The following is a 13374-nucleotide window of genomic DNA, read 5'->3' as shown; positions in this document are numbered from 1 at the left end:
CTTCAAATTTAGAATTACATTTCAAAAGCTAACAAACTAACATAAAATACATTTTAATTAAATACTGACCAATTATTTCCCAAAGCCACAGGGAGCCGCAGCACAGAGGTGAAAGAGCCACAAATGGCTCGGGAGCCGCAGGTTGCCGACCCCCGCCCTAGACCCATGCAGCTATTATAGCTGGGCAAGGCACATAAAGTGGAGGATGAACATTTGGGGTGGTACTGAGAACTTTAATGCACTTGGAGCAGAACGTCCCTGTGAAAGTATCAGGACTGGAGCATCCTACAAACTACCAACCGGGCTAACCATCAGCCACCACCTGACCTGTTTGTGAAAAAGTGTGGTTCCCACATTAGCCTCAACATCTACTTGGGAATCTACAAAAGAGAGGAAATTATTCGTGATCCTGAGGAACTACCAGAGAGAAAAGGTATGGAGTGAGGTGTTTACAAATTTTGTGTTAAGGTAGGGGGAGCCAGAGTTAAGCAGATTATATAGGTGATAAGTAACTGCTACCATTTATCATGATCACATGCCAGAAGTACATCATCAGTTATAAGATTGACTTGAGTCATTGACTGTGAGGGACGGTGCATATCAAAGACCTGCATCAGTGTACAGTGATAAGATTCTGGAGCTACTTAAGTTGTAGGATCAATTGCCCGTGCAGAAAAAAAAGCAATTAAGCAGAAAACACTCAGTATGTCAAGAGCTCCAGAAGAAGCCATTCCTGGACTATCAGCCACAGCTTTGATCACGGAGAATGAGTTCCATCGTCTGGAAAGACAACAGAGATTATGTTTGGGGAAGACATGGGTGGGAGAATGAACATGATGGAGACAGGCAACTTCCCTTGTGATGCACCATCAATAACCGTAGGAGACTGGAAGTGAACGATAGGCTTTTATTAACAGCGAAAAGGGAGCACGACCATGTCGAGACTGAGGGAGGAGCAGTGCCCCAATCGCCTTTATACAGGGGTCTGTGGGAGGAGCCACAGGAGCAGTCAGCGGGGGGGGGGGGGTGTCCAGACAGGTATACATAGTTTACTACACCTTGGGAGCAAGTGTTATGATTGCAGTTCAACCAATGATGCACCAGCACTGGGGGAGCGTTATGAGAACCCACCTGAACAGCAATGTGTGTCTTGGACCATCAAGGAAGAGAAAGGTTTCTTTGAGAGGAGAAAACTCAGAAGTTCAGACAGAGCATGCAAAGGTCACTCACACAGAGACGATTGCACAGAAGCACATATAAAGGTGATACTCCCAGACATAAAATTATTCTTGGAGTTGGGAATACAAATGACCAATATACCTCTGTGTTTCTAAGTTTACATGTTGAAACTGTTGAACATCAGGTCCCTTGGAGTCAAACTCTTTTGAAAATGCCTTCACACTATCACCTGTTAATGATTTTTCCAAGAATAAAAGGACTACCCATGAGCAATGGAATTTGGAATAAGAAATAGTAATTACCCCAAGCACAATCCCTAAAACCTTAATTCCGGCCTCCCATGACTTGCAACATCCCAGCTTCCTTCCGAACGCCCAGTGTATGGTCCTATCTCAGTGGAAAACACTATTGAACAGAGACTTCTGCAGACATGACATCACTGGGCTGCAGTGAGCAGATGCCAAAGGCACATATGAAAGTGGCTGCATTTTCCAAACTACTGGGGACAACCATAACACTCTGTTCACTGTCAATGTTATTGGAAACAAAAAAAGTGATACTTCGCGTAGAGATGAGAAATTCCTCTCAGCAAAAAAAAAGTGGTTTATCCTGTAATTGCACCAAAATAAAACCTTTCCATGAATGGTTTATCCTCAATATAGGTTAATGTAACAAATACTATCTTCTGAAAGTTCAAAGTAAGATTTATTGTCAGAGTACATGCATGTCACCACAAACAACCCTGAAATTCTTTTTCCTGCAGGCATTCTTGGCAAATCTACAGACCAACCAGTAACTATAAACACGATCAAACTGTGCAAATGCAAATATAAATAAAATAGCAATAAATAACTATAGCATGAAATAACAAAATAAAGAGTCCTTAAAGTGAGATAGTTGGTTATGGGAAAACCAGAAATAGAATGTGTAGTTATCCCTTTTTGTTCCAGAACCTGATGTTTGAGGGGTAGTAACTGTTCTTGAATCTGATGGTGCAGGTCCTGAGGCTCTTGTAACTTCTACCTGATTCCCCAACCAGAGACCCAACAGTCTTCTCAACTGCTAATGTTGCGAGATTGCATCTCAAGATGTTTAATAGCTGTTCAAACCGCCTTCAGTTGTGTTTTGTTTTAACCTCTCAAGCCCCCCCCCCCCCATAACATTGACCTTTTGCTGAGAATGGTGGATACAATTTTGCACTCACAGAGTTAATATGTAATCATTTAGTTCATTCCTGCACCACTATTACACAATAAATCACTCAACGTTATGGTTCAAACCCACTAAGCAAACTAATTACTCCAATTCCAAAATGAAGTTTTTATCATTTACATGATGATATCTTAAATGTTTCCTTGTTTGAGTTCAAATATCTGTTTTAGTTTCATTAACTTAGATTCTCACGAAGCAAATATTAACCTTTGAAATACAGCTGTGACAAGAGCTTAACGCGCATGAAATGAAGGAGTTATGTTTCATAATCCTAAATATTTCATGTGGAGTTATCAAAACTCATGAAATTGAGTTTCAAAGTGGTGGGAGCTGATAAACCGGTTCACCAATCATCTCTCACCTTCTGTGGTGTGATCAATACAGCCCAACATCTTCTGATGTGACTGAAAAACAGGTACAAGCATTCTATGATATTTTATATCCCTAGGACAATTGAAATTAATCAGTTACTACAGTTTTGTGCGAAAGCACTTCACATGGATGCCAAGTCTCTGATAACCTTTACAAATGTTTACAGGTACAGCAGAGAGCGCATCCTGCTCAGTTGCAAGGCAGCTACTCTGCCCAAGACCACAAGAAGTGAAGGGTCTCGGCCTGAAACATCGACTGCACTCTTTCCCATGGATGCTGCCTGGCCTGCTGAGTTCCTCCAGCACTTTGTGTGTGTTGCTTAGATTTCCAGCATCTGCAGATTTTCTCTTGTTTAAGAAATTGCAGAGTTGTAAACACAGTCCTATCTATTACAAAAACCAGCCTCCCCTCAATTGACCCTGCCTACACTTGCCATTGCCCCAAGAAAACAGCCAGCGAGTCAGTCAGAGTAACCTCTTCTCCCCCTTCCCTTGAGGGAAAAGATATAAAATTTTGAGAACATGTACTACCGGGCTCACTGACAATTTCTATACTGCTGTTAAGAGTCTTGAACAGACCTTTTACTTTTATATGATAAATACAAACTCGATCTCTCAGTCTGTCTTGTCATGGTGTTTGCATATTATCTACCTGCACCGCAACTTCATCTGAAGCTGCGACACCATATTCTGCATTTTGTTTCAGTTTCCTTCTTTGCACTCTCTTGATGTACTGTACATTTGTTAGGACTGACCTGTCTGGATGACATGCAAACAAAAGAGTTCCACTTTTATCTGGAAACCCGAGACAATAATAAAAAAATACACCAGCTGCTTATGGAGCTCCGATCCCTGCATATAAGCAGTACAATGGGGTGAGTGACGAAGAGAAACCAGCACTTGCCAAGCTCCATCATGTCCCCAGAAGTTAGCTTATGACACTGTGCAGGGCAGAATGGCATAGAAGTCGGGAAAGAGAGAGAGGCAGGAAATGATCTCCCTTTATTGTGAATCTCTATGGATTCACCAAGCAGCTGCTAAGACAGAAGCATAGTGTTTGTTGCAAACAAAGGATGGGCCTACACCTTCAGAACTTCTGTGGCAACTCAGAGAGGACACATAGCATCCTAGTAAGTCTTCCTCCTCCTGTGGTTCAGTTCAATGGCAGGGAGCCCAGCTGGAAGTAGTCAGAGTAGCCCGAGGTCCCAGCGTAGTATCCTACAAGGCGTACAAGCGCAGCCCTAAGCTCCTCCAGCTACTTTCAGAGTTCCTTAGGGTTATGTATTGTAGGTTACAGTCCAGCAGAGGTGTGCAAAGGAAGTCTGGATCCCCGAAAAGTAGAACTCAAAGGACATTAAGCAGTTTGGGTCGATGTCACTGCTCAGTGGGGAAGGGAAGATACTCTTCAGTGTTGTTCCCCGTCACCTGACTGAGTTTTTCCTCATTTATACATTTGTACGGGAAGGAGCGATTCCCGGAGTGCCAGGTGCCTGGAACACATGGGCGTGGTTTCCCAGCTGATCAGAGAAGTGCTCGAAGGAAGGAGACACCCAGTTGTACCAAGGCCAGACCTTGCCAATGCCTATGGGTTATTACAGATAAGCGGGTGGAGATCACGCTGAGCCGACATCATGTTCTGAGGAAGATAAAGGACCTCATTCTGGACCACTACGGGAGCTTAAGATCGAGAGTCTCAAGAATGACCACAACACGCTGGCAGCAGTTCGAGAAGAGTACTATACCAGACGTACAATCTCAGTGATGCTCTCCTCCCTGATCATGAACATGCTGGTTAAGGCAGCCGAAGTGGAGTGTAGAGGCCCTCTAACTAAGGACAAGTGTGTGGCAGTCCCCAATCAGAGCCTTCATGGATGACCTCTCAGTATCAACTACATCAGTCCCAGGCTGTAGATGGCTCCTCCAGGGGCTAGACAGCATCATCACATGGGCAAGGATGAACTTTAAGCAAAAGAAATCCAGGTCCCTGATGTTAATGAAAAGCAGATTCATGGACAAGTGCCATTTATTCCATCCTTCTCTGAGAAGCAGTCAAGATCTTTGACCACAGCAAAGAGATGTGCCTGCCATCTAGAAGACCACTAATGAATTAGAAGTCTGGCTCACCAGTGTGGACAAGTCAAGCATACTTGTCAAGTTCAAGGCCTGGATCTACTAGCATGGCATCCTACCCAGAACTCTTTGGCCAATTCAGGTATATGAGGTACCCATGTCTATAGTTGGGGCTCTTGAAAGAAAGATCATTGGCTACCTTTAAGGATGCCTGGGCCTCCCCTGTAGCCTGAGCAGCATTGCTCTGTACGGGAAGAGGAATAAACTACCACTTCTGTTCAGAAGCTTGAATGAAGAGTTTATGGTTTCCGATACAAGAGAATTGCTGCTGTACAGAGATGCAAGTGACTCCAAGGTCTCGGCAGCAGACACTGAGGTTCAGACAGGCAGGAAGTAGAAGGCCCAGGATGCAGTGGAGATGCTGAGTCATGTCTAGGGCAGAGGGATCTGGTGGGGCCTGTGATGTCTGATCAGGTGAGGCTGGACAGCTTCCCTTCAGCCTGCTTCGACAGGGCCTAGGGCCAGGTCAGACACAAACTGAAGAGATGTGAGCAACTGTCCAAGGAATTGCCTACCTCTAGAATGATAGGAATAGGGAAGCAGGGAGCTTGAACAAAGTGGGAGGGTGCGCTAAAACAGAAGATCTGATCCAACATCTGGCAAGCAGAACCCCAGTGCACCAAATTCATGATCCAGGCTGTGGATGATGTCTTGCCTAGTACTGCAAACTATTTTGCTTGGGGCAAAAGTGCCTTGGCAGAGGGACACTAGAACACATCCTTAGCAGCTGTCTAAAATCCCTGGGAGAAAGCTGCTACTGCTGGCGCCATGACCCAGGTGCTGAAGGCAGAGGCAGGAAATATCTCCTTAGCCATTGACAAGAGTAAGCACCTCTGCCAACACGGAAAGCCCATAGCCTTTGTCAGAGCTGGGGACCAATCACAGCCTCAGGCTGGACCAGAAGCAGTTTCACTCCAGTGTCTGGCTGGCAACTAAAAGTCAATCTTGGCAAGCAATTAAAATTGCATCATTATCTCTGAGGCCTGACCTGGTCATTCTGTCAGAAACTTGGAAGCAGATGGTCATGGTAGAACTGACAGGGACTTGGGAAGACTGGATTGAGGAGGTGCTTGAGCGCAAGGCGACTATTTACCAGGAACTGGTAGAGCAGAGACAGGGCTGGAATGCATGTTGCAAGCCTATAGAGGTGGACGCTGGGAGTTTTGCTGGCTGCTTACTCCGCAAGAACCTACACTCTCCTTGGCGTTATGGGGGCTGCATAGAGAAGAGACAACAGGACTGTCACAGAGGCTGCTGAGTGTGCCTCCAGATGGCTGTAGATCAAGAAGTGTGGCCCGTGGACCAATGCTGCTAGGCCACAAGCCAAGGCCTAGCGAGGGTCACCTGAGCGGGGGTGCCTGATGTTGAAAGACCTGAAACACCTGATGACCCCAGGTTATGTCACTGATGAGGTGTCTCAGCACAGGATGCTCCTTATTGACTACAGCTCTGCATTCAATACCATCATCCCCTCAAAGCTAATCAATTAGCTTCAAGGCCTTGGCCTCAATATCTCCTTAAGCAATTGGATCCTGGATTTCCTTACTGGCAGACCCCAGACAGTTCAGATTGGCAACGACATCTCCTCCACGATTTGCATCAACACAGGTGCACCACTAGGCTGTGTGTTTTGCCCCTGCTCTACTCACTTTACACTTACTTTTGTGAGGCTAAGCACAGCACAAATTCCATATTTAAGTTTGCTGATGACACCACTGTTGTGGGCTGAATCAAAGGTGGCGATGAACCAGCATAGAAGAGAGATTGAAAATCTGGCTGAGTGGTGACATGGCAACAACCTCCTACTCAATGTCAGCAAGACCAAGGAGCTGATTATTGACTTCAGAAGAGGGAAAGCAGAGGTTGAGCCTCGTCGGAGGCAGAGAAGGTTAGCAACTTCAAATTTTGCGGTGTTGCTATTTCATAGGACCTTTTCTGGACCCAGCACATAATTGCAATTGTGAAGAAAGTACAGCAGCACCTCTACTTCCTTAGGGATCTGTGGAGATTCATCACAACATCTAAAACTTTGACAAACTTCCATTGATGTGTAGTGGAGAGTATATTGACTGGCTGCATCGTGGCCTGGCACAGGAACACCAATGCCTCTGAATGGAAAATCCTACAAAAAAAGGTAATGGATTTGGTCCAGTACATCACAGGTAAACCCTTCCAACCATTGAGCACATCTGCATGAAATACTGTCATAGGAAACAGCATCCATCACCGGTGATCCCCACCACTCAGGTCATGTTTTCTTTACGTTTCTACCATCTGGTAGAAGGTGCAAGAACCTCAGGACTTGCACCTCTAGGCTCAAGAACAGTTACTTCCCCTCAACCATCAGGCTCTTGAATAGAAGGGAAATAACTACACACACTTGCCCCATCATTGAAATGTTCCTACCACCAATGATCTCACTTCAAGGACGCTTATCTCATTATTTATTGCTATTTATTTATATTTGTTTTTGCTCAGTTTGTGTATTTTGCACACTGATTGATCTTTCAATGATCCTATTACTGTTCTATAGATTTGCTGAGCATGCCCAGAAGAAAATGAATCTCAGTATTGTATATGGTGACATATATGTAGTTTGATAATAAAATTTACTTTGAACTCCAAGCCACTCTTTCAATTGTTATTCAGTAGTCCTTGACAGAAGTGCACATGTAAGCAGCATATTAATCAAGGATGGATTAAGCACAGATCTGATGCCTTCCTTAATGAACCAAGTAAGAATTTTAACGTTCATATGTCATATGCCGTGCCACAAAAAAAAATGTATTTGTGAAAAGTATTGAAAGACAGCTGGTCCCTACAACAGTAATTCAAGACTTGTAAACATAAAAAGAGAAGGAAGGAATAAATTTTTGTGTAAAAAATTTACACGTCTAATATTGTTTCACCCAGCGCTGTATCTAGTGTTGATGCTGTGATAGAAAATAGGCAAGACGTGAAAGATCCTTCTATATGAAAAGTTTTATTGGCCAATATAGGTTGCGTCAAACACTTAAACAAAAGAAAACACAGCCAACAGCTGGAATTTCCAGCATCGAGCAACCATTATAAATTTAACAAGAGTTTAACTGCCATAAATCTTGGTTTATGGCAGGTATTCCCAAACTTTAAGCCATGGATCCCTACCATTGACTGAGGGATCCATGGACCTCAGGTTGGGAACCCCTGGTTTAAATTGGCTTGTGTACATTCAATCAATATTTTTCAACAATATAAATGGCACAAACATTGATACAGAAATGAGCATGTGTTAAGATGTTCAATTTATTACTTTCTTACATCTTTGCTTCATGTTTATTATCCAGGTCACCGTTGGTAACCATGCATATTTCTCCAGGCTTCAGAGCAACTTGAATTGGTCTTCCTCAGTCTTCATTTCCATCCCGGCATTCTCATTCCTCCAATATTAATTCCAAGCCTAGATGAAAATTAACACCATATATGCTCTTAATTTGAAGAGGGCATCACTACTACAGCAGTTTGGCCAGCTTCAACCATGATCAAAAATCCTCTCAAAACTAAAGTTCCATCTGTTTTTGCAGTTAGTTGTGCTATTGGAGCCTCACGATGCCATCTGGTCATTTGAGTTCTATTTCCTGATCTTAAAATTCAGGTGAGCAAATGAGATTGAATTTTGCACAACCACTTCACGTGTATCAGAACAACATAGACCAATAATCCTGTCAGCGTAATCGTGTAGCTGTTATTCATTGCGTCTAACAGAAACTTCAGATTTTGATACAATTCATCTGACATAATTAGAGAAAGCAAATTACAAATCAACACAATAACCTCTTGGAGAAGCTCTGACGATACTATTTCTATAAATTCATGTGAGAACTCTGCTGATACATTTGCTTCTTACAACTAGTTGAAACATTTTTCTGTTGTTATTTCCTTCACTTCTCCAATGTTAGCACAGTAATTCAGAAAGCAACTGCAAGATCAGCTTCCCAGCGTTGCTGCTGCTTCCTTTCCAATAGGATCAATGGACCATCCCAACTTATTTTTCTTGCAGGCAGCTAGGATTTTTAAAATACAAAACAGCATGTCATTGAGGAGCAAGTATTTTTATCAATTTTCTTCTTCGCAGTTAACTATTCACTTGCACAAAATTGATAGTATACATTGGAACAATATCTGTATTGCAAAGTTAAAAAGAATGAGTGAACTTTATATGTGATGTCCTGACTTACTACATCCAGAGGTATTGTTACATTTATAGTGTCAGCAAAGCACAGTAGGGTGGGTAATAGGAGTTAGAAACCCCAGTTTCAATCATCCTATCATGGGCTTACATAGCTCATTTCCAACTAGCCTCAAAGTGAATATAAAAGACAAAATATGACAAGTGATCATTTTCAAACTGTAAAAGAACATTATTAATTAATTCTCACTATTTCTTTAGGGGCTAGTTACTGTTTTCTGGCAGCTGAGCAATTTCCAAATACTTTTTAAAAAAATAAACACACATACAACCAATTCACTTCCCTGATGTGGTGCTCAGAGCTCATGACAATCTTCCATTAGTAACCTCACAATTAACGCAATCTTCTCCCAACTTGCCTTCAATAGCATAGCTTATCATGTGGAGAATCTGGGCTCCATTTTCTTGCATTATAAAAGGTTGTTTGGGAAGAATTTTACAAAAAAAGATTAAAATTAAGTGATGATTTGAGAGAAGAAAATGAAGTGTTTTCCATCAGAAAATGAGCACCAACAGTTAATTAGGAAAAGGGAGAAATATAATTTTAAAAATTAGAACAGTATCTGAAATATCCTGCTTGAAAAAGGATGGCAAAGTATCAGATTTTACTTTCAAAGGAGAACTAGATGTATACTTAAATAAGAAATACTGTGAATCTGATTAGATAGTTCTTCTACCACTGTCACGTTGGTCAGAATGGTCAGATTTTAACGTGTAAATGACCAGGGGCAATTCCTCAATTGCCCATTTAAGATGAATCACAGAAATAAATAAGGGGAAAAATGCTCCTAGAAAAGGTTTGGAATGCCTTGTCATAAGGTATAGTTAAATAGAGATATTTGAGGCAGAGGAAAATGCGAATGCTTTATCAATATAACCACAATGGTTCCGAGTCACATTAGTAAATATTCAAATGTAAACAAGTTTTACTGTCCTGTCTTTCTTTTCAACCAGCAGCCCAGCAAGTTGCATTCATAAACTATTTGAATTTATCTCAAAAAAGAAAATTGACAAAAGAGGACGTTAATTTTTTTCCCAAATTCAAACTCAATTTTATCTATGCTAATAGTAACAAATTCCGTTTTCACTTTAGCATGCAGACATGCAGAAATTATGGAGTTTTTAAAAATCCATTTGTAGCCAAGGAGAAATATTCCTGTATGTATTCCTTTAAAAGCAAGATTTTAAGCAGATAAGACGAAATACTATATTAAGTACAAGTCATTTGGTAGCAAATTGAAGTAACAAAATAACAACAAAATTTCACTTTACTTCCAAATGATCATAACTACAGAATGAAAGCCATCACCTTTGACTTGGCTGCTACTTATAAAGAAAACAAAACGACACCACTGAAAGCCCATGATCAATTTCCCTCAACCATTAACTTGCATCTTCTCCCAAAAAGCTAAACTGATCTTTATTAATTGAAATACATTTTCACTATAGGAAGGACTTATTAAAGAATATTAATAAATGTCTAGTAATAACACAGCCACCTTGCCGTCTTAGTTGTGAGAAGTCCATTCCATTTTCTGTGAAAGTGTAGCAAGTTTTGTATTGGGTCTGATAGTGCTTGACAAATTGTTATTTTGGCAATCGTTGGTGAACACCTTACAGCCAATCACCAACCCGAAAGCTCGCCTGAAAGACTTATTAAAGAAAGCATATAACAGAGGGTTGAGGGCAGAATTAAGGTAGCCCAGCCACAAAACAACTTCCACAAGAACAGGGTGCACCTGGTAACCAAGTAAAGAGTTGGCAATGTTTGTAGTGAAGAAGGGAAGCCAGCAGAGGAGAAAGCAGCCATTGATGATACCGAGAGTTTTCGCAGCTTTCCTTTCTTTCTTCGTGGAAGTACTGTGGCGAAATCTGGTGGCGCCGGCTCCTTGGGGCCCATTTTCAATAGTGTGTGTCTGTCTGGCTTGGGTCCTGGCAACATGGAAGATCTTGGCGTATGCCGCCAACATCAGCAACATGGGAGCGTAGAAGGAGACGACCGAGGCGGAGATAGCGTAGGGGACATTGACCACGAACACACAATCGTTTGGATGGAGTTGCAGAGCGGCGAGGTCTAAACCCCGTAAATGCAAGTCCAGTAGTAACGGCACAAGCGACACCAAGCCGGGTAGAACCCAGCAGACGAGGAGGAGGGCGGTCACTCTCTTCCGAGACATCCTGAAGCGATACCTCAGGGGGTAACACACTGCATAATACCGATCGAAGGCAATGCAACTCAGATTCAGGATGGATGATGTGCAAAGCATCACATCCAGCACCGTGTGGATTTTACAAAAGATCTTTCCGAAGTGCCACCCGAACAGGACCTTGATCATGCTGAAAGGCATCACAATAGTCCCGACGAGGAAATCTGCTGCGGCCAGGGACAGTAGGAAGGCGTTCGTTGGAGTCTGCAGTCTGGTGAAGTAGGAGATTGAGATAATTACCAAGAGGTTGCCGAGGATGGTCCCGAGAATGATTATGCCGAGAACGACGAAGAGAAGCACCTGTTCAATAATTTGCCGTGTTTCATGTGGAGCGATTCCCGACAAGTTGCGGTGTGCGGTATTGTTATAAACAAGAGTATTTACCACTTTTGATGGTGGGCAAATACTAGCCACCGAGAACATAGTGTATTCAGCGGGAGAATTAAAACGGTTTATTCCACATATCTAGTCATCCACGCTGTTTGTTATTTTAAATTCTTCCAATTAATTTCTTATTTAACCTAACGCAATCTCAAAGCGCTCTCGGCGTACTGGTTTACTCGGAACAGCCTGCGCAAGAGGTACATTCGCTTCGCCTCTATCGCCTACTGGACAGATGACAGGCTGGGTTGTAAATCATTAACGTAGTGACAATTACTTATCTCTCACAGCCTGCATTGTGTGCAACCAGCAGTGCAGATAAGGGGCTGCTGATCTCGTTTTCGCTCTGTTCACTAAATGGGACATCAAGAAGTCGGAATCACCGCCTCCCAATTAGTCCTAATCAGTACTGGCCACGCAAGACACCTGCATGTCCCGAGCGGAATGCAGGTCTGTTGAGATGTGAACTCGCTTCAAAAGGGTATTCGCTCTCAGTGGTTAATATTTAAATAGACCGAAGACGCTTTACTAGAGCGAATACAAACCGATTTACAATTATTTTTTTTAAAAAAACTTGTAAAATGTTCAATTTTATGAGATTAAAAAGGTAAATTTATTCACCCGCCTGAAGAAACAATGGAACTGACAGAGTAATTTCCAGCCTTGATAAACTAATTAGAAGACAGTGAATTGGATCTGGCGAGGAGTCTCTGAACCGAAACCTGAACTTTGTTTCTTTTCCGAGAGAAACGGCTTGATTTGTTGCGTGTTGTCAACATTTCTCTTTGCATTTCAGATTTCCAGCATTTCCGGACTTTTATTATTAGTTACATTAACCAAGAAACAAAAGCATTCTCCCTTTAAAGCAACAGGATCTTGTCGCCCTGAAGATTCTCTGCTAGAAGACACCTTTGTGTATTTAAGACTGCTGGCTCATATAATTATCATTTTTTCAACTGACTCTAAATTACACACTCTTCTCCAGCAGCAATTTTCCCCTCCTTCGTTCTATTTCAATTCAATTTCACACAATTTCCAGGGTGCCAGGCAAAATTGCAGAGTAAATAGCGGATTGATCGTTAAGGCTCTTTAAATGAGATAAGCAGATATGTTTGAGGTCGGAATGAAAGGGCAGCGAATGTGCTTGGGTTTCTTGGATACACTGAATGTTCAGAACAAATATGTGATAATTTCTAAATGAAGCTTCAAAAAGAAACTGGAGAGGCACTTGAAGGGAATAAAGGGGTGGAATGGATCACTCAAAACTCAAACGTGGAATTAATAGTCTCCTCCTATGTTATAACTATTCCAGAACTCCAATAATAAAAAGAAAGGTAACTCCAAGAAGCAAAAAGCAAGCAAGGAAAGCCAAGATCTGATTGTTATTCAAATCAACAAAAAATAAAATAGTCTAGGTGAAGGGCTCTTGACTTTGAGCTTGTCAGCACTTTTGAAGAGCAATTCTATCACTTCCACCATCTCTTTCAAGATAGTGATACAGTTTGACCTCCAATTATTTATCTATTCCACTATTAAAGTTATCTGGGATCAGTTTTCAGATCCAGCCCACTTGCTGCATTGAAAAAAATGCTGATTTGTTCCAAAGGTCTGCTTCAGTGAGGGGGATAATTTTAAGGTGACTGAAGGAAATAGTAAGGGGAATGCC

General features: G+C 42.1%; 1 protein-coding gene across 1 annotated transcript; it reads right to left on the bottom strand.

Moving 5' to 3' along the window:
• Positions 1-4850: 4850 nt before the first annotated feature.
• Positions 4851-11770, bottom strand: LOC132405742 (trace amine-associated receptor 1-like). The gene is made up of 3 exons (XM_059990774.1): positions 10702-11770; positions 6086-6107; positions 4851-4931 (listed from the first exon to the last, which is right to left on the bottom strand). The coding sequence occupies exons 1-3, from the start codon at positions 11748-11750 to the stop codon at positions 4851-4853; spliced, it is 1152 nt and encodes a 383-aa protein (XP_059846757.1). The 5' UTR covers positions 11751-11770.
• Between the last annotated feature and the right edge of the window lie 1604 nt (positions 11771-13374).

Source organism: Hypanus sabinus, chromosome 15 (genome assembly GCF_030144855.1).
Source record: "Hypanus sabinus isolate sHypSab1 chromosome 15, sHypSab1.hap1, whole genome shotgun sequence".
Taxonomy (NCBI): Eukaryota; Metazoa; Chordata; class Chondrichthyes; order Myliobatiformes; family Dasyatidae; genus Hypanus; species Hypanus sabinus.
This window is presented reverse-complemented; position numbering and strand designations above follow the sequence as displayed.

Coding starts and splice junctions, on each gene's coding strand:
- LOC132405742 (XM_059990774.1), bottom strand. CDS start 11,750: ATGTTCTCGGTGGCTAGTATTTGCCCACCATCAAAAGTGGTAAATACT. Junction 6,108..10,701: donor GATTGCCAAAATAACAATTT/GTCAAGCACTAT, acceptor TTCTCTATGCAG/CCCCCATAACGCCAAGGAGA. Junction 4,932..6,085: donor CCCATAACGCCAAGGAGAGT/GTAGGTTCTTGC, acceptor CCATGCTAGTAG/ATCCAGGCCTTGAACTTGAC.